The following is a 24,470-nucleotide window of genomic DNA, read 5'->3' as shown; positions in this document are numbered from 1 at the left end:
AAAGGTCCTTCATCTTTGGTGGTCCCAGTAGCAGCACTCTGGTCAGCACTTTAGCTGAAGAGGTTTTAAATAATCAATGGAAACTCAGCAGGATGGAGGAGAATGCTACATACCAGAAACTATCTATGCTGAACCCTAATTATAGCACACGGGAAAATGGTGCCATGAGTCATGTCATAGAATAAAAACAAAATGACAGGAAGAATAATAACTGAAGCACTGACAAAATAGGTATGCATATTTGGTGAATCATGTTATATAGATGTTCTTTTTATGCTTGAAAAATGTTTCCTCTGTTACTCCCCAGGGTTCTGAAACATGTGTTAGGTGAATCTTAACACTCCCGTGTAAGCATGTGGGGTTGTTTGTTTATATGTGGCTCTGTATTGGGCTGGTGACCTGTCGTTGGTGTACCCCTGATTTCCCACCATGAACTCTTCATCCAAGCTGTCTATGGGGGGAAAGCAGGTATAGCTGATGGGTAGATGATGGGTAGGTGGATCATTCATGCCTCCTTGTTTATCATGGCTAAGGAGTAGTTTTACCAATGTTTTTTTCTCTCTTTGTCTAATTTTTCCTCCTCAAATCTTCAAGGTCTAAACGATAATAAACTAAAACATTGATTGGGATTAGGCTCCGCATCCATCGCACCTGCAATCGGCATTCATCAAATTATTGACATGTTTAAGAAAATAAAGGAAGGTGAGTGGGTTCTTATCTGCACATTGTTCAGCTATGAATAATGCCAAGTCTGAAACATCCATGATAACTTCCCAGGCATAAAATTTGATTTTTTAGTTAGGGATGTAAAGTCATTATGGAACTTTGGAAACTTAGCATGGATCAAAGCTGGTCATTGCCTGGGACAAGAGTGCTTGGTACCTGGTGATATATGACATAAAAACAAATAATCAGAATCATCTTTATTGGCCAGGTTCGAACATTGTCCAACAAGGAATTTGACTCCGGTTATTTCGCTCTTTAGGCAGTAAATAAACAAATAAACAAATGTGCAAATGTGGTACTTGTTGACATATATATACAAATAAACATCTAAGGTGCAGCAATTTGAGGTAGAGAAAAAATGACAGCTCTGAATAAAATAACATATATACAATTATACAAAACAAATTATACAAAAATTATACAAAAAGTGAGAGGTGCAGCAGAGTGAGGCAGACATGATTATTGCCGAAAGGTGCTTGTTACAGCATGTAACTGATATTGTCAGCAGTTGCTATTGCTATTATTATTGCACGTGATTGGTTTCTCTGAGACTATTAGTTGTGGATGAAGTGTTGTACTTAAAAAAAAGTCTATAAGAAACATATGTACAATAAACAGGTATATTATTGAACATTTAAACAAGTGTTAGGAAGTAACCATAGGTTTAACCAAACAAATATTATACTTCAATACTTGGGTGCCCTTATAACTAGTAAACATTACTTTACAGTGTGTTTACATATTACATTGCTTAAAGTTTTTAATCGGACACAAAAGAGGTGATATACTGTATGTAAAAAGCAGTCGAAGTTGCTGCTTGTCAAACATTTCGTTCCATTTAGCTATGGAGGTAGATTTGTGTCTTAATTATTCAATAAAAAAAATCCACTTCAATCAAAAAAAATAATTTCAATCAAATAAAAAAAGTGTTTGAATGCAAATAAATATTTGAGACTCAAAAAAATGCATTTGAACACTTTTTTTCTTTGATTGGAAATATTTTCTTTGGTAGAAGTGACGTTTTTTTTTTGTTTGAAGCAACTTTTTTGATTGAAGTAGTGTGTTTTTTGTGTTTGGGCCATATTATGGGTAGGACAATGGAGAAGCATCCGCCCACTGCGGGATGTTTGTGTCAAAATTATTCAATCAAAAAAAAAAAGACTTCAAAACTTTTTTAAGTGTTCAAATGCAATTTTTTGGGTCTCAAATATGTTTTTTTGCATTCAAACACTTTTTTTCTTTGATTGAAAAAGTATTTTTTTATTGAAGGGAATTTCTTTTAATTGAAAATATATTTTTTGATTGAAGCAATCTTTTTTTTGATTGAATAATTAAGACACAAATCTACCTCCATATTTAGCTCATATGTCTCCTCTGCTTCCATTAGTACGTCATAATTCTGGGGAATGGACGGATGAATCAAAGGTTTTTATGAAAAGTGAACACGAGCAGCGCGCCTGCGCAGTGTTGGAATGCGGCCGGGCCGCGTGCTGCTGTTGCTAGGAGGCGCTGTTGGAGCCGGAAAAGGTGGCGATGATGAAGAGGATCAAACCGAGATTGAGAGGAGAAACGTGTCATTTCAAGCTAAAGCCCACAATTTGCACGTCCCAGTGGCATTATTCAGCGTCCAGAGAGAGGAAGGAGGAAAGAAGATAGGCGATTATTTTTCTCTCATTGTGCAGGTATGAAGCCACACGGTTTAGCCGCTGTCATTTTGAATGGCACATCTGGACTCGTATTTCTCAGTTCCGGAGATACTAGAACACGTCTCGAAATATACCCGACAAACTGTGGAAAAAAGACTCACTTTGTCTTTGAAACACAAAGTGAACTGTGTGGAATACATTTTTAACAGATAATAGGAGTGACAACAATTACAAACGCGTTTCTGTACCTCAATATTCATCCGCACATCTTGATTTATGGTTCCGCGTTACACCAACGCAGAGCCTACGGCGTAGGGTCCGCCGCGATGCGCACCGTACGCTGCGCGTCGCCGCGGAACCTACGCCGTAGTCTACGGCGTAGGCTCTGCGTCGATTTAACGCGGAACTATAATTCAGCCTCCACGCCCTGCAACATCACCTGCCTGTAGTGGTACAGTCTGTGTTAGGATAGCATTTTCTGACAGACATTTCAGTGTTAGAAACTGCATTAATCAGACTAAGTAAGACTATATTTTCACGAGACACGGAAACGGAAAAGAGTCGCCAGAAGAAAGGAATGGCAGGAATGTGATGATGTGACAACACGAAATGACAGACAGACCCTCTTTTGTTGCCCTGTTTTATCACTTACAGTGGGATCCAAGATGCTTTTCTCTAGTTAATCAAATCCTCTGCAGCCCAAACTCAAAAGTTGTGATCTAATTTCATGTTGTCCATTTGACTGTAACAGCTGGGCGACAAGGCTGCATGGTGTGTGTTTCCTGCCCAGAGTGTGCATGTGTGGGCGTCCAGAGATGGAGAGCTATGAGGACTTCTGTCTGCGGAGTCTGGCCATACTGCGAGAGGCGGTGAAACTCAAGCAGAAGACATGTGAGCCACTGCGTTTCCAGGAAGGTCGCTCTGTCATCCGCTTCCATGGAAGACCTGTACTTCAGCCTCTGGTAAGAAAGGAAAGGAGGGAAAAAAGCAAGAGAGCTACTGTATGTCAAGGGGCAACACAATATCACCCACTTCAGTTATCATAAAAATAAGATTGAGGATTACCACAAAACATATACAAAAAACCTGCTCAAATATTTCTGTGTAAGACCTTTAATGTACCTTTAATGTCTAAAAGAGGATAGACTATACTCATGTAATAGAGCTTTACCTTGGGGAAAAGGTTAAGGGTGTTCTGTAATATTAAAAGCTACATTTCATTTAGAGGAGCTATTTCCAGCGGCCTTACCTCCCGTTAAGACATGTCAAAATGTGGACCGTAAGAACAGTCCATTTAATTCAGCAGCTGGCAGGGAAATGAAATACACAGTATTTGATGATGAGAAGAGTCGGGGTTACTTGAAATACGCATCAGCTTGTGACTGCTGACAAATTAAGTTTTCAGGAATATATTCACATGACAAGGAGGCCAGTGTGAGGATGCAAGCAAACACGAAATGGTTGTCTTCTCCCAGTTAACCAAAATAAATCTTCTACAAACATGTGGGATGTTGAAAACAATGCTGCAAGAAATACAGGGAAAATAAAAATCAACACTCCTGTTGGATATTCATTCAGCTGAAACCAAAAGAGTTAGAAAGCAAAACTATTTTCTTGTGGCAACGTGTCTTGCTTTTTTGGTATATTGAATTCTTTGAGGCATGGACTTCCTTGATCCAGAACAAATTTCTTCTTCAATTAGGTTTCAGTTTTCTCACAGGATGGAGCCTAATCATTAACCTTTTTAGTTTTTTTTTCAATTTCAACATATATCTTCAGAGATCTGATACCACAGCGGTCTGGACTGTTTGCCTGCCATGCTTTTATGTTGGCAAACATTTTTAACAATCTTCCTGAAAAGCAATTCCATTATCACCAGCCTTCCTCTGATTGATGGCATTAGAGATTTATGCTTGTGTATTTACTACAGACTTCAGAAATGCCCTTGTATTTTACTTGATATTCAACCCATTTTTCACAGGACCTGCAAAGTTCTGGCACCCTGTCCTTGCAGAAACACTGCCCCCGGTTTATCTACATAGGTTTTTTTAAATTTCTCTTTTATTTCTACTTGTATAAGTTTTCTGTCCAGACACTTTTCTTTTTCTTACTTGGTTTAACTTGGTTAAACTTGGTTTCTTTCCTTTTCACAACCCTCCCATTTTGTCCCAGGTCCAAATTCTAAACACGGATGTTCTGGGAACAATCAACTTCCTTTACCATGTTAAGGAAATGTAGATATATATTTATTTATAATGCATTGTCTTTTGCAGCTGAATGCAGAGCATTGCGCTGAGATGTGTGGCTACAGACAGAAGGCAGTCCAGCTGGAGATTGACTTACAAAACCTGCAGAGAAACAAGCTTTTGGACCGGGTTCAGGGCATACTGGATCGAGACCAGGTCAGCATCACACTGTGGTACTAGTCGCAGGCTTGAGTGTGATATGGTGGAGCATTTTCAGTGGAAAAAAGAAAATTGGGATGTTTGAGAATGTAGTAGAAATTCGTATAATACCACATCATCAAAAAAGATTAAAAAAAAAAGTCCAAATGTTCATTCCTTCCTCATATATGAAAATAGGTCTATGTGTCAGTCCCTCGCTGTAACACAAAAACTGAATTCCTCTCTGTCATGCAGTCCCTAGTGACATTGGGAGCCTTGACTACAGTTTGTCTGATTTATCTCTTCCTCTGGTGGACGGGGCTATTTTTAGCTGGACGCAGCTTTGTTTTTTAAGCTCAACGTCCCAAAGCAATCTCACTCTCTTGCAAATTGTTTTCATTTGTGAGGTTGTTGTTGATTTGTTACACAATCTTTATTGTTTATGCCCCCTTTATACCTCATTGGATTTAAAAGGAAGGGAAAAAGGTGCCATTAACTATTTTCGTGGGTTTAACAAAACTGCAACAATATTATAACATATAGTCCTTTTTTTCATAAGCTCACCATTATTTATTATGTTGCACAGGTACATAAAGTATCAAATAAAGAGGAAGACAAGGTGCCAGTTTCGAAATCTGCAACAGTTAGTGGCTACACCCTGGTCATTGACTCTCCTGGGCTTTCCAGGGATCCGGGATTTGTGCCTCAAGTAAATGAGCCTGTGAAACCATGCCCTGACCCCCCAACCCTCCGTGGTTACAAGAGAGAAGAAGATGTTGCACTGGAAAAGCAAGAAAAGAGTGAGGATGAAGAGGACGATGATGAGGATATTAGTTTGGACAGCCTCCTTAAGAGATCAAGGGAGTACGTGAAGAGAGAGCATCAGAGATCAAAGCCTGCCCACGTAACCAACCGGAGTCCCCCACCAGAGACGGTGTCCATCAAAGATGAGAAGAACTGTAGCCCTGTGAGGGACGCAGGTGTCGAGTTTGGATTCAGTCTTCATCATAGTCCGATTGGCCCACCGCCAATTCACCAGTTTTCCCTGTATGATTCCAATCCTCAAAAGCCTGTCTGCATCTCACCTAGTACGCCAGAGCGGTATGGTTGTGTTCCCAGTCCCAAGTCCAGCATTAGTCCCCGTCCAAACAGACGCAAACCACGGCCAGTTTCCACGGGGAACATCCATATCACATTTCCCATTGGCCCAGCAGAGCTTATTCCTCGCAGCCCAGGAAGGTCAGGGCAATGTACTGGCATGTTAGACTGGGGAGAGACTTTGTCTGTGGGTACAACATCCTCTGGTCACTGTGGCTTAGTCGGGACAGATGGTGTTAAGAGGAGTGGCATCCGTCCAACCAGTCACTGTGGTATCAGCCCAGAGCAGGAGAACGGCAGCCCCGTTAGGGGCTCACTTCCCAGCTCAATGCCACAACATGATCATCTGTCTGCAGGATTCCGCCGGCGCTGCCACACGCTGGACAGTCACCTGAATACTTACCAGCCTGGAGCTGAGCACATAGACCGCAGCCAGGAAAGGATGCCTCGGTTAATGGCAGGTGTTACGCGGTCGGCTCAAAGTCGGCGCACCACTGCAGCTCCTTTAAACCAAACATATGAGGTGGACAATACCTCACCATCTCTGCTGAGGTCTCATGTGACTCCTGACTTTGTGACGCTGGGGATGGAACTTGACAATCCTCAAGGACCAAACAATGGCAAGAAAATGCCAACTGTCCTCAGAAATACAACTGAATCACAAGCCAGCAAAGCAGGTGAGTTTTTTTGAGTGGTTAGCCGGTGTCACGTTCCAGTTGGAATTTTGTTATTCCCCTTGAGAAGAGTATTTCTTACATTGCACCCTTTTAATGAAATGACTCAAATGTTGGTATGGTAAAAGATAAGTAATTTTACATACATTTTTTTGCACCTAAACAGAAGATGCCCAGTGGCGAGCACAGGCTCTGGAGGACATGGCAATGCGTCTGGAGGAGGAGCACGCCTTGCAGATGTCTTCGCTCATCGCTGAGCAGGAGAAAGAACAACAGCAGCTTCGTCTGGTCAGCACATAAAACCACACTATTTTATATAGGAGAAAAGTTATTTGTTTTGTCAACAGTTTACCAGCAAATTATTACGAAAGGAAACAACAAAACTGTTTTGGTGTTTTATTGCTTTTTTAAGGCTGCAGAGGTATCAAACTGATCTCCCTCATTCTCTAGGTTTTGTTGCTACAGAGCAACAGAGGTTTACTTGGTTTACGTTGTGCCGTTATGTGAAAGAGGTTGTAAGCATTCAGGGAAGTTCTGATACTTCTTTTTTTGTGAAAGATAAAGTATCATTACAAACGAAACAATAATCTGATCGTTATCAGGTCTTAAAATGCATCCTGTAATGTACAAAAACACACGACGGGTTTGGCTGGACTCCAAATAGCCCAGGTTTTGTGGCTGCATTTGCACCAATCATATCTCTACTACAGCTGCTGGACAGTTGGTACGGAGTGTTTGTGCAGATTCAGTCTCATCCGTCTGAAGGATATTGTTCCATAAGTGCTTTGGTTTGTTCAAATATAACTCTGCAAACCAAAGTGTGCCGTCGGGTTTTTGTCATGAAGAAAAAGCTTTCTCTTCGTTTTCAAATTGTCCTGCAATGAATCTTGCACAGTCTGACCTTGAGGTAAACTTATTAGGATTTCCATTTCTGGGAAGATTAGCAGCTGCCTTGGCTGTTTTCCACATGTGAATAAACTATCTATTTAGAATTATTGCCTCCTAATTGCTTGGATATGGCCTTACAACCCTTGCCAGATTGATGAGCAAGAGTTATCTTTTATTATGTCTTTTTTCCTGGTATTGTCTAACACACCTGAACACCTGGATGCAGCAAACTGCCAGACTTCTGCTTTTATACAGATGGTCACATACAGTATGCTGATAATCAGCTCCCCTTTGTTGCTGACCATCTTTATTCCTGTGGAAGCAGTGAATGTGTACTCTTGCACACACTGACTCTTGTGGCTTAGTCTTCGTCAAATGAATAATAATAACGATATAAGATGTGTTTTTGTTCATTGGAAGATGTATTTACATTTCATTTTCAGACCAGGTAAGGACCAGATGATGTTTTATTTATATCTATATCAATAAAAACATCCTTTCCCAGAGTGTTGCGGAAAAACTAATTCACGCGTTTGTATCTTCTAGATTACTGTAATTTATTACAATAAATATAATAATACATTTTACTTGTAAAGTACTTTTCATAAAATAATCTCAAAGTGCTACAGAAACCATCAAACAAAATAAACAAAAAGGAATAAAATCAAGACACAAAAAAACAGAAGTAAAAGCACAGAGACAATAGAAACATCTATAAAAGACCAGGGAAAGCCTTCCTGAACAAAAAAGTTTTATTATTAGCAGGATGTCCAAGTAATTCACTAAATAGGCTGTAGCTGATCCAAAATGCAGCAGCGCGAGAGCTGACAGGAATCAACAAGAGAGAGCACGTCTAACCAGTGTCTCCCTCCATCGGCTCCCCGTAAAACGTAGAATCCATTTCAAAATTTAATTCCTTACGTATAAAGCCCAAAACTGCCTAACTCAGTGATATTAGCAATACCTAATAGTACCTTATGTCCTTAAGGTACTATTAGGTAGTTAATTGAATTGAATTGAAAAACTTAAAAAGAGGTAGCATTTCATCGTAATATGACTGCATATGATTATTTTACATCATTCATGTATACAGTTCAAAAGCAATAATTTGATGTACTTTATTGTTGTATTTAGGAACTGGAGGAGACAGAGAGAAGACTAAAGGAACAGAGTTGCGCATGTCCTGTTAGTGGAGAGACGTGTGGCTGGAGCCGCAGGTCTGTGAGCGGCAGCTGTCCTGTCATGAGCCCCTCCTGTCCAGGACTAAGTCCTATCCACACACCATCAGAGCGATCACCAGGGCACAGTATGGGTACCACAGCACTTCACATCTGTACTTCACATCTGTAATTTTGAAATCAGTGGTTGTAAAACTGATAGCAATAGAAGAATATTATCGTACATTAACTCTGAGGAATGTCCCAAATAGTTGGTCATAATCTAAAATGACTATCCCTTCATTTAAACGTCTGAACAGATGTGCAGCAATTACATCCATCCATTTATAATTATCAATTAGAAATGGATGGAACCTTCTTGCTGTGAGGCAACAGTGTTAACCACTAAGCCTCCGTGCTGCCTGCAGCAATCACAGTTTCCATGCAATCTTGTCAGAGCTATTGAAAATGAACACACATTTTCTTTTTAATGTTTTAATTTTTCTTTGAAAAAAAAAAATCATAATTTTGCATACTTCATCTGCTGGCTTTGAGAGTAAATGGGCATCCCACTTTCAGGGATTTTCTTTGCAAAAAAACTTGTGGGTACCAAATGATGAAAGTGATTACAATACTTTGAGCCTCTCTCTTCTAGGTTTTCCCAGTCCCGTTCCTTCTGGTGTATCCTCTCCTTCTGTCCAGTCTCCTGTTTATCTGTGGGGCTCCACTTGGGCTGCGAACAAACCACGGGCAAGGCTTAGTCTGGTGGGTGTAATCTCAAGGAGAGGGGTAAATGTATGTTGCCAAATACAGATGACAAGTGGCACACTTGAAACTCCATAAGCATAAAACTACAGATATGCAGATTTACTGTGATTCATTCAAAATAATATGTTGATCTAGACCATCTGACCTGAATGGCGTCCACAAATATGGATGGACCTGTAATCTGCTTCAGAGTAGTTTTCCAGACAACTAAAAAACAAGAGGATCAGTTTTTTTGTTTGTTTTTTGTCTGCATATATATTAATGGTTAATACCATGTTGGTAAAAACCTAAGGCATATATATATATATATATATATATATATATATATATATATATATATATTTTAATTATATATTACTGACACTAACAGTTAAAGCGACACTACGTAATTTCCAGAGTCATTGTGATGGTACATCAACTTCCAACAGGTTTAATGACACCTCTGTCATGGTCTGAGGGGGTCTGTATCGCCTTCACTGGCACTATGTAACTTTGAGGGGCATTGTAGGAACCCTGCCACACTAAAAAACTACAATTTATTACGGCTTTGACTGCTTTACGGCATACGTCACTTCTCCCTCCTTCCCGATTCGTAGTCGAGACGAAAATGGGCGGGGCTTGGAGCGCAGCTCCGCAGAAGCTGGTAACCCATTGCTGCGTTGTGGCTGCAGCAGCTCCACACACAACAGACGTGGGGAAAAGATCGCTAATGGTTTAACTTTTCACCGCTTTCCTGCTCGGAGGCAGAACCACGGAGGCCGGCCAATTATCTGAGATAACAAATTAAAAGAGTAAAAGAGTCGTCTGCTCGGTTGGATCGCGGCTGTAACGAGTCCGACCAAACATAACGTTCCTCAGTAAACAAACAAACACGCGCACAGACGGGCGTCGGATCTAAACACGGGTTTATTCCCCACTTCTCTAGCTAAACGTAGTTGTTGGCCAGCTCTCTGCGGTGCGATTAATTTTGTTGAGGAAAAAATATTAACTATTTGATTTGTAGCTGCAGAGGAAAAAAATAATCTCACGAGGAAAAAAAAATATTGCTCACGCCTCAGAGCCTCTTCAAAGCAGTCAAAAAAAAAGAAAAGAAAAGTAAGAGTAATACAAAACATGTACTGTATGTTGTACTATTATACTAATTTATTGAAACACATGGCGAGTCAAACATTTACCAAAGCAGCTGCCAAACACTCCTAAACAAGGTAGTAAAACGTGGGTTGTGCAGAACTGCGGCAGTAAATCCTTCTAAAGAGTGGAGCTCCGACGAGGAGCTCCACTCTTTAGTAGGGATCCAGACCGTTAATAATCATTATTTTCTCCATATACCGCTCCCTGGCTTCCTTGTTTAAGGTATCCCGGTAAATTCCAGTTCCTTTCCAGCAGTTTAACATCTTTTTTTTTGCGTTCCGTCTGTTCACTTGGTGAAACAGAAAAGCGTCCCGTCTTCTCTCAAAACAAATGCACGCGACGGGACAGGAGTTTTCCGGCAGTACGCGCTGGTGCTCATGGGAAACGTTGTGTTCTTTCTGGTAAAACACTACCGCTTTTGTCCAAAAGATGCCGCCAAACTCAGAAAAGCTGAAAGTTACGTTGTGCTGCTTTAACATCAGATCATCCACCATATCATGCTTACATCAGACAGTTTACCAGAGGTATTAGTTTCCCTTAAACTGAGCTGGTAGCACTGTTAACTGAAAGTTAATGAGACCTAAGCTGTTTAAGCTATTTGGTGGATGAAATTCAAGTATTGCTTGTTATTGACAATGCAAATTATCAATCAACTCGCATAGGTGCCATATTAACTATTGTTTTTTTATTTCTGGTTTCTACATTGGCATATCTAGTTTTTCAAACAAAATCTTTCTTAGTGAAGCAGCTGGATTCTCTTCATCATCAAAGAATCTGTAACCAGGTGTCAAACTTCACGCTTGATATTAAATTAGAGATGCTTGAACTAACTGGTGTCCTACACGGGCAGTTTCTGGTGAGTATCAGGGTTGATGGCAGTAAAATGTTGCAGTATTACAGTGGCATGTGTACAGATTGGTGTAGATGCTGCAATATTTCTTTCTTGAGAGAGTGGCAAGGGATGGTATTGGAGTCTTTTTTTTTTTTTTTTTTTTACAAAGACATTTTTACTCTTTACCCAAATGACTGCTGTTAGTGTTTTTTTGTTCTGATTGTTTAAATATAATATATATAATATAAGATAAAAATGAATGAATGAATGAATAATTTATCGTTGGATATCTTAACTTAAGCAAAGTCTGGACATAAGAAAGGGTCACTTGTGGAGGTGTGCATCATGTAGGGAATTTAATAAGTGTAGGTCTTTACACAATAATGCATTCATCTTTGACTTAAAAATTTGCTTCGTGTTGAGACACACACATATATATATATATATATGTATATATATATATATATATATGTATATGTATATGTATATGTATATATATATATATATATATATATATGTATATGTGTATATTATATGCATGTTTTTGCTGTGTATAATCTGCAGGTTGTGACAGTAGAGCATCAGAGAGCATTCTGTCGAATTGGCGCTATGATACGCGGCTTCCTCGTGCGCAGACTGCTCCAAACAGAGAAGGTCAAACACCTGCGCCAAACCATTGGGGTGAGATCAGAGTCACAGATCCAAACAAAAGGGATGCACAATCATTCAAACAGTAACATGTTCAAATGATATTTACCTAATCAGTGAACTAGGATGTTAGCAACTTGGGAACCTGCATGCATGCAAATGTGTACTGTACGTATATCTGCTTAGGATACACAGGTGTTCATCCAGACGTTTCAGACTGAAGCAACACAGAGGAATGGCATCTACACAGCACAAGATCTGATGCTGCAGGAGAGAGTCAGAGCTCAGGTATGACTGTATTGTTACTCTCTACAGACAGCAGAGGTTCCCCTTTCTTTATGTTTATGCATGTGTATTCTGTTGAACAGTTACGTGCGGCCCTGTATGACATCCATGAGATCTTCTTTGAAATGCCTTTGAGGGACCGCTTTGCATTGCTGCAGCAGGAGAAGGAGCTGCGTGCAGAGAGGAAGCTGCGAGAGCTGGTAACCTGATGATTACAATCCAGTTTTCAATGGCAATGAAAACAGTTCTGGAAAGGAAATTTAAATTAAAAAATAAATGTCATACATTGTTTTTGTTTGAGCCTGGCTTGGTGAGGGTAGTCAAGGTTTTAAGGGGTAAATATCAATACTTGTCTCAATTTATTTAGCTCCCGGTCACAAATGTGTAAATACAGTCACCTGTGTGTAATGCATTTCTCTTAGCTCAGCTAAATACCAAAAATATAGTGATATTGCGTGGAAAAAATATAGTGAGCTATATGTATTACTGAACCATATAATGACGTTTTGTAAGATATTTAAATTAAAAAACTGGTTCAACTGGTCTCTCCTGCAGGAAAAAGTCAAGTGCCCCAAAGAAAGAGTGTCTCTCTCTACTGCCACACAGAGGTCTCTGGACAGGAAAAAGAAGTGAGTTGGGAAAGAAGAACACAGGAAACCGGCTGGTGATATGGCCTCACACGCTTGTTTGTTCTTGACAATGAGATCCTGTTATCAGCAGTCCTTTTACGCTGTTTCTGGTGCTCCTCCAGGGTTAGTGAATCTCCAGCACAGACCAGGAAGATTCAGCACAAGCTAAAAAGTCCTACAACCAACAGGTGCTTTTGTTGTCCCATTTTCTTTAGTGTACTATCTATAAGTTGTGATGTTCCTACATGCATTTTGTTGTTTTCCTTCTCCTCTTTCCAGAGTTCCAAAGCAAAGTCAACCCCAAAATTCTGGCCAACTGAACCGCCAGGGGTGAGTTTGCACTTAAGGAATCTGGACTAAGTGTCTCAGAATTTTACGGCCTGGTTTTCATTTCACAAATTCTCATGACATTTACTCAAAGCACCTATAATTTGTCCACTGATAGAAATATTTACTGAACAGCTTTGTGACTTTTTTTCTGATGAAAATTGCTGTTTTCTGCAATGCATCAAAGTTTTCATGTTATAAATCAACCAAAAAATGCAGAAGTTTACATCGTCCTTCACTAACAAATGCATCAATCAAGTTTTCATTACTTTTTCATTAATTTGATTTTCATTTTTTTCATCACATAAAGAAAAGTCTAGTTGGCTTAAACTGTTTACTAAGCTGTGTTTCCTTAATGTTTAATAAATCAGGAAGTCAAACTTCCTCTGTGAAGGGGAACATTTAGCCTGAAATGATGCCTTTAATGTCATCACAGTGTGACAGTAACTGTCTGTTCTCAGGAGCTGGAACAGAAAGAATCCCGAGGAGCGACTGAGGCGCTCTGACAGCCTGAAGAAACAGCACTCTCTGGGTTAACGTGTGACACAGTACCCCCAGACCTGTCAACTCGTATTTTTAGTCTTTTATCACAAACCTTGAAACTCTTGTCAGCGCTGCTAACAACATGAATGTTTTTAGTCCACTGTCCGAATTTCAAATGATTGTACTCATTTCCACTTTCACTGGCCTGTTGTTTTGACTGATACTTTTACAAAGTCTACATGTTTTTGTTTTTTTTTCTCAAGAAAATAAATAAATGTAGCTGTACTGAAGTGCAAGTCAGAAAAAAGTCTATGTTGAATGGAGAAAAGAACGATCTGTGCCTCACAACTACGCCTCTGTTGTCTGCTATTTGAGCATGCTTATATTTATCAGATGCCTTCATAAATTTGAAGTACTTGTAGCAGAAGGTGAAAAAACTAGTGAAGTGAGTAGAATTCATAAATATGTTTTTCAAGGGCTTTAAGTACCACTGTGTGCTTTTCTTTAGTTTAGACTGCTGAGTTTACTACACTTTGTGACATTTTAGTATGCTTCACTTTAAGAAGTAAATGTACTTGTCTTTACCTCGAGGTGCTGTTACATTCCTGTAGCCTCACATGCAGATGCACTGCAGCAATTCACTTATCTTTAGAAATCTGTTTACAAAACATGAATAAGAGCAAGAGTTGTATAAACAATTGTCAAAGCACATTTTAACTAATTAGTAAAGTCACTTGTTAGCTGCAGTGCCAGTTGTGTTATTATGCTGCTTCTGTGATGTTTTTCTCTGACGTTGCTGTGATTATTTAAAGAAGTTATCCTTTTTTTATTTATAATGCCACGTTGTTATGTTTTATATGGCCACAATAAATTGTGAAATAAGTTGCCTTTATGTAAGTTTTCAAACCCTTTTTTAAAAAAAAAATATTCTAACAAAAATATGTAACCGTAAAGCTGTTTTGATGGAGCCTGCCCAGCCCCTCTCATGCTTTTCCTCATCAACGCAAATAATTAAACTGGTATTTAACTTCTACTTCCAGGGGTCAGTACTCGCCGACACAACAAACTGCCTCTGGACGATATTGGATAGGCATAAAAGCAATCAGAGAAGCAAAGCCTGTGATGTAGGCAGAGTGGTCTTTAGGAGTCATCCCCGCTCCAGTGTGATTGGTTTCGTATGTTCTGTACCAGTGGAAATGGCCCTCAGTAGGAGCAGCACCAGGCCCGTTCCACAGGAGAACATTTGCAAAGTGAATGAGGATGGATGACAGGACTCCTTTTAAATACCATTCCAGGTTTATCCTAATATAATATAATATAAAAACTATTTTTAAAATACTCTTTATTTGATGACATAGACATGGTATTTCAATATTTTGCTTTACAAACATTTATATGGTTCACTTCTTCAGTCAAACTTACAACAGACAGAATTTGACTACACTTACTTCTGCGATAGTCTGACAGGTGCAATAAAAATAATTATCATAATAGTGGGTTTTTTCGACACACATTATTACCCCTATGTTTTAATCAAAATCAACATACTGTACATCTCAGGATCATGTGAAATAGGATTAATTAGCTCTTCAAGCCCATCAATATGAGCCAGTATTGTGATTTTAAGCTTGCTGTGTCATTGAAAGTAACTTACTGACTTTGTCATGATGCAATTAAATTGTCAACAGGAGTGCACAGATTCCAACACAGACCGACAAAATGCAAAATCATCCACAACAACTATATGCTAAATGCAATTTTAAGAAAACAAAAACAAAACCAACACAAATAACAAATGATGAATAAATGATAAAATATCCAGTTTAATCAGTATTGGAGACTGCATATAGAGTCCCTCCCACCCCCCATGATATTTATTTAATCATAAATTGCAAATACTTCTTTGTTTATGTCATTCACAGAAGAAAAAGAAAGCCTAATTTGCTATCAAATACCTATAGCAACATGAGAAAAAAAAGATCCATAACCAGTATTATATTATACATAAAATAGTTGATGAACTGTTAAAATTTCCATTTGTGTTTTTCAGAAGAGAACAGCATCTGTTGTGTCTGCTGTTGAGATTAAAACAGTGTCAGGCAAATGATTTATTAGTATTCTGGCGTTGCTTGAGTCTTTGCTGAGTGGTGACTAGTATGTCTCATAGGAGTTTGGTAAAGGCACAAGCCAACCATCCATGTACAAACATTTACACCTGACATCATCTAAGTAGAACGCTTTGACATCACGTGTCCTTTCAACGCTTGTAAAGATCTTCTGGAGATCATTTGCAGTGTCAGCACTTATCCTTCTTAACAGTGTGTCAGATTTGACTTTGTACATGTGGAGCACAATGATTGGATCAGTCTGGCACAAACAGTTGGATGAGCAAATACAGTTTTTAAATGGTAACATGAGCTGTATTTCTCCAGCCCTGCCGTCCTTAAGTTTAACAACATAGTCGGTCCTGTCTGACTCTTTGCAGTTTGCTGAGTGGTAAACAGTGTTTCCAGTAGCGAAGCTGTCAAAAACCTCCAATGATTTGACAAGAACGGGTTGGTTTAAGAGTTCCTGGATAGCTTCTCTAATGGAACCTGTGATGTCCAGCTGCCGTGATTTTCCGAGGGTTGTGTAAGATTCGTGACCATTATTAGCGATGACTGGTGAGCGCTTGGCTAATAACTCGCTGAACTTTAGATCATGGTTAAAAACCAAAGACTGGAGGTGACTGGGAATCTGCTGCCAAGAGAGAAACCTCTGGAAAATGAGCTGAGGGTCATCTTTACCACCTTCAAAGAGAGCCCTTAAATGTCCATTGTTTCTCTCGAAAGGGAAGGCTGATGTTGCCCACAGAGGTCCCCAGTTACGTACACTTTCAGCTAAGTGGATTAACTGATGGCAGTTGAAAGACACGTTTTCTTCACCGTAAAGATCTTTCATGTTTTTCACAAAGCGTATCAGACGCTGATGGACCATCGCAATGTCATGCTGGGATATTGACTCTTGTAGCAGAATGTGAATACTATATGACAACTCTAAATAATGTGCCAGAAATTCATCTCCTAGGATACCTGGCAGGACAGAAATGGCATAAAACAAAAGGAATGCTCGCAACTCTGATGCATCCCTGCAGACCCGATACTTCAGTGATTGTGGAGGTTGGCTTACTTCTGATGGTGGCTTCAGATGGAGTAGCCGAGAGTCCAGCTGTTCAATCTTTTGACCGACATACCATTCTTTCGCCGAATTGACTGAGTCCAACCACAGAGACATTAGTTGTTTGGACACGCCAAGTAGAACTGAGTGCATGTATTCCGGCACAAATCCAAACACGATATCAAAGAATGGGAGAGAGGAAAGCAAGGAGATTCCCTTTACTCCATGCTTTGGAGACTTAGACTTTTCAGCCTCCTTCGCATTAGCATCAAACATCTCTTTAGACCTCGGGATAGGTAGGTTGTCATCATGTGGGTATGACCTCATGTGTCCTTTCCCTTTACTGACAGTCTTGCCAGGGTGTAAACACCAGTCACAGCCATATTCTCCATTGAATTGTTTGAAATTACGCAGAAGGGGCCTCGCCACAGCGTCAGAGGAGCAAAGCAAGCAAAAGACTCTTGAGCTATGAACCGTGCCGCTGCTGTCACGCCACTGAAATGGATTGTGGGCAATATCACAACATTCATCTAAGAAAGGTTTCAGAAATGTGCTCATCTTAGGGGGTTTTTCACCAAACCAAAGTCCAGCAACGACCACATTGTCCTTCCTCTGTGAGTAAGGAAGCTCATTGATGGTAAATTGAAGGGGCCAAACAGAATATTTGGGGTCAGAGATTTGAGCACCGTCACAGTTCCATGTCAGTGTAAGATCATCTGCTGTCAATACACCTTGTTTAAGCAGCTTCTGGTACATCATCCCATCCATCACATCGTTAATTGCATGGTCCTGTTTAACTGTTTTTGATAACAAATCTGAGCCATAGTTTTTAAGGATGCCTTTCAGAAGCTCTTTAAGGGATGTAAACAGAAAGAAGTTTCCCTTTTCTAAACTGTTCTTTTTATCAAATGTTTTGCCGCAGTGGAAACACTGTGTAGGATTCTTTCCCAAGTAGGTTTGACACTCTTCACAGTAAAACACACGTGACATATCAGGAATCTTGTGAGAAATATACTCAGATTCAGCGGTCAGAGTTGGGATGAGAAAGTTCAGTAGAGCCATCAAACTGCCTTCCACTGCTGCAGGTAACTGGTGACGCAGAATGAAGAGCATGGCAGCCAGCCGGCCTTGTCCCTGAGTCACTGTTGCTCCGGGGTAAATTGTCTTCTCAAGCTTTGGAGACAAAATGCACATTTTCAAATTTTAGTTGCAACAAATTTGACAACATTTTCTTAGAGAGATTGTAACTGATCCTTATATAAAGTAATCTTAGATTTCAAAACAGAATGGAGGCAACAGAGATATTTAGTTTTGCCAATACTGATTTTCTAAACCAGTCCTAAACCAGGTTCTGCATCTATTGTTCCTCAAAAGGTTGTGTAACTGTGTAATACCATAATGTTTCCATGAGTTGAAGATGGAAGGTGTCTTGTTTAGTAAAAGCTCAGGGTTGTGCCAAACTGATGCTTGCTTACAAGATTCATTGTGAATTTGAGTTTTTTATTTAATAATTATGGGCATGCCAAGTAGTGGCATGACCATATTGCAATCGTCCAGAATGGCCCAAAGGGCAATGCTGCTAGCATGCTAAAGTCGCAAAAGTCCCACTGCGCACCAGCGGGTGTACAGCATGACCCCGCACTGATGTGGAAAAAAAAAATCCCCAAAAAGTAAAACACGGCCGAAAAAATGAGGAAAAACATGAAAATGAAGGCGATATATTAGTATCTAGAAAAGGTTTCCCTTTTCTTATTATTATTATTATTCTTATTATTCTGCACTTTTTTTCGTCCATTAATACGGCCCGAACCGCAACGTGCACCCATGCATGGCATACATCGTTGGATGCGTCTCCATCGTGATTCGATGGGCATTACTTTTCTCAGTAATAGGGGTTACCATGGCAACGCTAGTTGCTAAAAAGCAAAAAAAAAGGCGAAAATTCCCGCGCTTATTGCTCGGCCGAACTTTATCGTAGAGACATCGTTCAAACTTTGAAACACTCGGCCCGATAGTCTTTAAAGGACCATACAACTTCATCATTCTAGTTATTACGGTTTTTGCGATATTTAACTTTCAATTTAAAAAAAAAATCACTTTTATTTTGGACGCTTGTTGCTAGGCAACGGTTTATCGTACAGACATCATTACAACATTGACCAACCCGGGACGCTTTGTACTGCAACATATTTTAGTCTCGTCATGCTTGCTATTACGGTTTTTGAGATATTCCACATTGTTCATTTTGATGCTAACGGAACTTCGGATGCTTGTTGCGCGGCAACGCGGTATCGCAGAGACTTGGTTCCAACGTTAAAAGACTCAGGTTGATGTGGACTACAACATACTGAGGTCTCATTACGCTGTCGTTTACAGCTTTTGAGATATTAAAGCCAAATTGTCCCATTCTATCCTATGGGGCTTGTTACCATGGCAACAAAAACCAATGCATTTGTATGGGGGACCATGTGAATAAACAATCTGTTAATGCTGCCCGAACCGGAATGTGCACCCATGCATGGCATATATCGTTGGATGCGTCTCCATCGTGCCTCGATGGGCATTACTTTTCTCAGTCAAAAGTGTTACCGTGGCAACGCTAGATGCCATAAAGCAAAAAAAAAGGCAAAAATTCAGACGCTTATTGCTCGGTCGAACTTTATCGTAGAGACATCGTTCAAACTTTCAAACACTCGGCCCGATTGGCACTAACGGGCCGTACAAGCTCATTATGCCAATTATTAAAATTTTTGCGATATTGACCTTTCATTTTTTTTTTAAATTTCCATTTGACTTTGGACGCTTGTTGCTAGGCGACAGATTATCGTAGAGACATCGTACAAATGTTCCCCGACTCGGCACGCTGTGGCCGTCAACATATTCAAATTTCATGAAGCTGGGATTTAAGGAAATTTTATGTCAAAATCCATGCCAAATGGCCCCATTCATTCGGATGGGATTTTTTTACCACGGTGAAACAAAAACCTATCCATTAATGTAGCCTGAACCGCAACGTGCACCCATGCATGGCATACATCGTTAGATGCGTCTCCATGTTGCCTCGATGGGCATTACTTTTTTCAGTCAAAAGTGTCACCGTGGGGGGCGCTAGACGCCAAAAAGCGCACACCTTTAATAACTATTGGGAGCACAGGAATGAATGCAATACAACTGTAAACACCTCAAACTGACATAGAACCACCCCGAACACAACCACTACAGCCCTAAACCAAAGCAGCTGGAGGGGTCGAATGGGCCGTAGGGCATGCCCATGTCAAAATTTCGTGAAATTTTCTAGTTTCCTTTGTTTTCCACCAGCAGCTGAAACCATGATGGTGCTAAATCAGTGGTGGTATTTTATTGTTGTCTCTGGTGTTATGGAGCTTAATTTCTAACACAGTAGTACGTACTGTACATGCCTTTGCTCAGTATCAAACTCATGAAAAGTCATCCAGAGATCAATTTATGGTCTTTTATTTTCCTGATAGAAATTTGTTATGGTCAAGTTCAATTATGCGAACCCATTAGTGATTGGCTGTATTGAAATAATTCTGAATAGACAAGTGATTTTTGGCATTATGATCATTTTGATCATTACTATTCTACCAACCAAAGAGATCAGTAGATTTGTGCAGCATATATGGTAGTCTTGTATGGTTTTTAGAAATGGAGTAAAGTTTAGTTGAACTGATTTCTTGAGTTTGGGGGAGATGTTTCCACCCACCCAATAAGGTGTTCTTAGAAAATAAATTTCTAAGAACACCAGAAAAAATAATACAAGGATGAAAATAATTAATGTTGAAAAATGAGATGACAGGATTGAATTTTACTTGTTTTAATGAAAGTTATGCTGAGCAGCTTGGCTTAATGCAGAAAAAGAAAGAAAAAACAGGGAACCAGGGAAAAAAAACGGTGCATTTTTCTTTCTATTCTTCTAATCTTTCCTCTTACTAATCTAAAAATCGGAAGAATCGGAAGTTTGAACAGAATGTGTGATCACCAAACAAACCATTTCAGCGCCATCCTCTGAATTTGCATCCATCATTTCAGGAGTGTCATTATCTATTTCAATTGAAACCTGCAAGAAGAATATGAGTACATTTAAGATTTGCTGAAACAAGTGCAGTCTGCTGCTCAGTATCTATTATGGTGTAGAGCCATGCATATGTAGGAACCACCTCTGGCTTAATGAAGGCACCATAACACAATACTGTACCTGTTCATGTGTAAGACACCATGAAAAGTAACCTCTAGTGGGAGAAAGTAGCACTATAAGTTATGTCAGCTCCTCCCCACTCATTCCCACAGTATTAATAGTAGGTCGTCTGTCGACACAACAGATACATAAGCCCCCATGTCAGAACAGGTATTTCTATATAGAGTTGTTTTAATGTAAAACATCTTTATTTCTTTTAATGGAAATGTTAACATCTAGCTGCTTATGGTAAAATAAATTGTAAAATCGACTGTTTCTGACTTTCTTTTGTATTCAAGGTACATACATGTCTTCTTTTTCATCATAAAAGTTAGCATATTGCATACAGGAGTTGTGAGAGGTTTGAGTTGTCGCAAACTTCATAACATACACCTGCACGTTACCTGTAAATATTCTCTGAGCCTCTTTTCAAATTTTACTCTGAGTCCAATTTTAGGGATCATGGCATTGATTCTCTCTGAATCTAGTGCTAGAAGAGTCTCTTCATTAATGCCTTCTTCTGAAATGACATAAATCAACACATAATAAGTACCGGTATATGCATTTTGTGTTATGTTTGTTCAGTTTTATATCAATACTACCCTCATCAAAGCAGCTTTGCAATAATTTACCTTCAAATCTCGGAATCAACTCGCTGAGATCCCATTCAGTTAATTTATGGCAGACAAAACTTTGTGTCTTCACCTATAGTTAAGTGGAAAGACATTTAGATTACACCAATGTTCTTCAGTCCAGGAGCCCTCTACCATGTCTTGCATGTCTGTGCACGTTTCTCTGCTCAGGTACACCTAATTGTTTTATCATCAAAGGTCCACACAAATCTGTCAATAACCTATTCATTTGAGCCAGATGTGATTGGGGAGAAGACAAAATAAAACATACAGTATATGAGGTCCTGAATTCCTACAATGAAGAAAACAACAATACGATGAGACAGTATTTTTTTCACATCTTAAACTATGATCCTCATGCGGAGCATTAAGACATCCCAAAGACAGCTATTTTTAGGAATGCATCTAAGGGCCCGATTTCCTAAGATCCTAAATAAAGATTACTAAATTGCATGTGCACTGAAAAAGTTTGTGCGTGCTGTTGTTGTGTGTTTTGCGGGTGATCAACTAAGATTGCGTGCGCAATTGATAACAGGTGCAAACAGCAGTATTTAAATGAGGTGTTGCGTGTCTTACGGTTTGCGGCGCAAACTTTGCGCCATGGAGAGTCCTGGTAGTCGCAAGCGCAAAATGAAATTTGACGAGTTGGAGTTAGAGATATTAGTGGAAGAGGCGAATTGTTGTGCCGTATTCAGCACCCCTGCCGTGAAAAGCACCCCCTCGTATATTCAATGATAAGTAGACCAAGAAAAAGAAACAACACACTGACACTTCAATATATTTATATATACACACTCACACAAACACATACTTAGGAGTTTATATTATATATATTTACAAATATTATGGAAGACAACACAGTAAGCAGGCTATTAATTAATGACATCAATAACCATTTACCCGATTTTTGTTATCTGTGACTGTGATTGAGGGAAAGTATGACTATTGTGGAATCCATGAGCGCATTTAAACATGAATCATTAACACAAAACTGGACGCTAAACAGAACGTGACACGGAATGAGAATATCATTTTTGTCAGACGAGGGGGTGCTTTTCACGGCAGGGGTGCTGAATACGGCACAACACCGGGGTATGACTGCAGAACAGGCGCAAAATAAGAAACACTTTTTTCTCCATGAAAACACGTGATTTATTTATTATCACAAATAAAAAAATGAATGTGCCTCCTGTGGCAACCTTTTGCTGAATAATACTCGATTTAACATTCAAATAAAATATTTCTCCTTTTGCATGTGGAGATTAGCACCTTCCTTTCGAACGTATTAAATACAGACGCAATCACAACCCCTGCAAAAACTTTCAGGCTTGGTAAATCTCATTGCGCGTGGTAAATGGACCAATTTGCATCTTCCCCTCCCAGTATTTAGCGATTTCTGGCGGGTACGCCCCATATTGATTATTCATCAGGGCAAAAGTACTAAATGAATTGCGTGTGCTATTTTGCGCATTTGAGAGATGCAGTCCTCTTTGCACGCTGTAGATCAGCTGGCACTTTGGTTTGCGGGTGCTGTCAAGTTTGCACACATTTTTACACACGCAAACCTTGAGTAAATCAGGCCCTAAGTCTTTATTTTACAAATTTTTCATCCTTTTTAATGCTGTCAAGCCAATAACGTTTAGCTAAAAGAAATTCAGCAGGTATTTTATAAAAATGTGTTTCTTTCCAAATTTGCTTTAACTTTAACCGTTTCTACTTGTACTCAGTGGTGACTACATATAATGAATAAATATACAATGAAATATATGTCCAAATTATGTGTGTTAGGTATAATGAATCGTACAAGAAGAGAATACTACCTCCAAGAATTTCTTGAGCTTCTTTTTAAATTTTAGTCTTGGTCCAATTTTTCCAATCAAGACATTGAGGCAGTCTGAATCTCCAAGGCCTATAAACGTCTCCTTGTCAATTCTTTCATCTGAAATAAATAAACGTCAAAGCCACTTTATTCAACAATTCTACTTCTGACCGCTAGGTGTCAGAATAATACAAGAAAGTAAAGGTGTGGCCCATGGTAAGTTACAGTATAATACAACTCGCTACTACATCAGTTTCAATATTTCGATATTTTATTGAAAAAAATAAAGAAGAAAAAGTAGAACGCTAAGATCGTACCTTCAAATCTCTGTATGAATTCACTCAGACCCCATTCAGTGAGTTTGTCCCGGACAAAGTTGGCTGTCTCCATGGAAATTCCCTCTGAAAGTTGTAGCTAAATAAATGAAACAAAAAGAGCATTCACAATCACTTATTTCAGTCTCCTGATTTTGCCAGATTTCTAAAGTGGCAGTTCACAGTCTCTTGACACAGGAAAAGTTTTAAAAACCTTTAAAGATTTTGACAGTGTATAATTTCAGACTCATCTTACAAGAAATCCAAATCATTAATTCTGTCAATCTGATGATACATAAAGCAATACGCAATACACATCTACATTTATAAATTCATTTTAGGCATTAAAAACAGCATTTCTGTAAAATATGAAAAACAAAACTGCTGATAATACCTGGGATGAGGAATTTTACCTGTATAAGATAAACCTGGAGGACTTTGAAACACAAAGCAAAAGTCAATTTTTCATCATGCCAGGGGAGCAGTGCTTCTTGTCTCCAAAACAGGAGAAGTAGATTGTTCCACCTCTCAACTACAGTAAAGGGGAGCGAGGTGACAGTGAGCTCAAAAGAATGAGCAGTTGCACCAACATGTTTTTAATCACACCCATAGACATATATACATAGACGCCGCATTGACTGACGCTTCCTATTGGGGCCGACGTCGGGCGTGGCCGCC

General features: G+C 39.4%; 2 protein-coding genes across 5 annotated transcripts; one reads left to right on the top strand and one right to left on the bottom strand.

The window, feature by feature from the left end:
* Positions 1 to 2,214: 2,214 nt before the first annotated feature.
* On the top strand, positions 2,215 to 14,542 carry LOC133422153 (centriolar coiled-coil protein of 110 kDa-like). 3 transcript variants are annotated; one of them, XM_061712066.1, is made up of 14 exons: positions 2,215 to 2,408; positions 3,124 to 3,334; positions 4,646 to 4,774; positions 5,343 to 6,531; positions 6,695 to 6,816; positions 8,551 to 8,722; positions 9,229 to 9,338; positions 11,869 to 11,985; positions 12,139 to 12,240; positions 12,321 to 12,437; positions 12,793 to 12,866; positions 12,989 to 13,054; positions 13,146 to 13,196; positions 13,655 to 14,542. In XM_061712066.1, exons 2-14 carry the CDS (start codon positions 3,170 to 3,172, stop codon positions 13,728 to 13,730), a joined length of 2,490 nt encoding a protein of 829 aa, XP_061568050.1. In that variant the 5' UTR covers positions 2,215 to 2,408; positions 3,124 to 3,169; the 3' UTR covers positions 13,731 to 14,542. The 3 variants fall into 3 exon arrangements, 2 of the variants coding, with proteins under 2 accessions (XP_061568050.1, XP_061568049.1); XM_061712065.1 differs by having other exon boundaries at positions 8,551 to 8,728; XR_009770725.1 differs by lacking the exon at positions 13,655 to 14,542 and having other exon boundaries at positions 8,551 to 8,728; positions 12,793 to 12,901; positions 13,146 to 13,197.
* Positions 14,543 to 15,031: 489 nt separating this feature from the next.
* On the bottom strand, positions 15,032 to 24,361 carry LOC133422154 (uncharacterized). 2 transcript variants are annotated; one of them, XM_061712068.1, is made up of 5 exons: positions 24,187 to 24,361; positions 23,796 to 23,892; positions 23,480 to 23,598; positions 20,842 to 20,910; positions 15,032 to 18,005 (listed from the first exon to the last, which is right to left on the bottom strand). In XM_061712068.1, the coding sequence occupies exons 2-5, from the start codon at positions 23,866 to 23,868 to the stop codon at positions 15,828 to 15,830; spliced, it is 2,439 nt and encodes an 812-aa protein (XP_061568052.1). In that variant the 5' UTR covers positions 23,869 to 23,892; positions 24,187 to 24,361; the 3' UTR covers positions 15,032 to 15,827. The 2 variants fall into 2 exon arrangements, with proteins under 2 accessions (XP_061568052.1, XP_061568051.1); XM_061712067.1 differs by having other exon boundaries at positions 24,206 to 24,361.
* Between the last annotated feature and the right edge of the window lie 109 nt (positions 24,362 to 24,470).

This window comes from Cololabis saira, chromosome 21 (assembly GCF_033807715.1).
Source record: "Cololabis saira isolate AMF1-May2022 chromosome 21, fColSai1.1, whole genome shotgun sequence".
NCBI classification, from domain to species: domain Eukaryota; kingdom Metazoa; phylum Chordata; class Actinopteri; order Beloniformes; family Belonidae; genus Cololabis; species Cololabis saira.
This window is presented reverse-complemented; position numbering and strand designations above follow the sequence as displayed.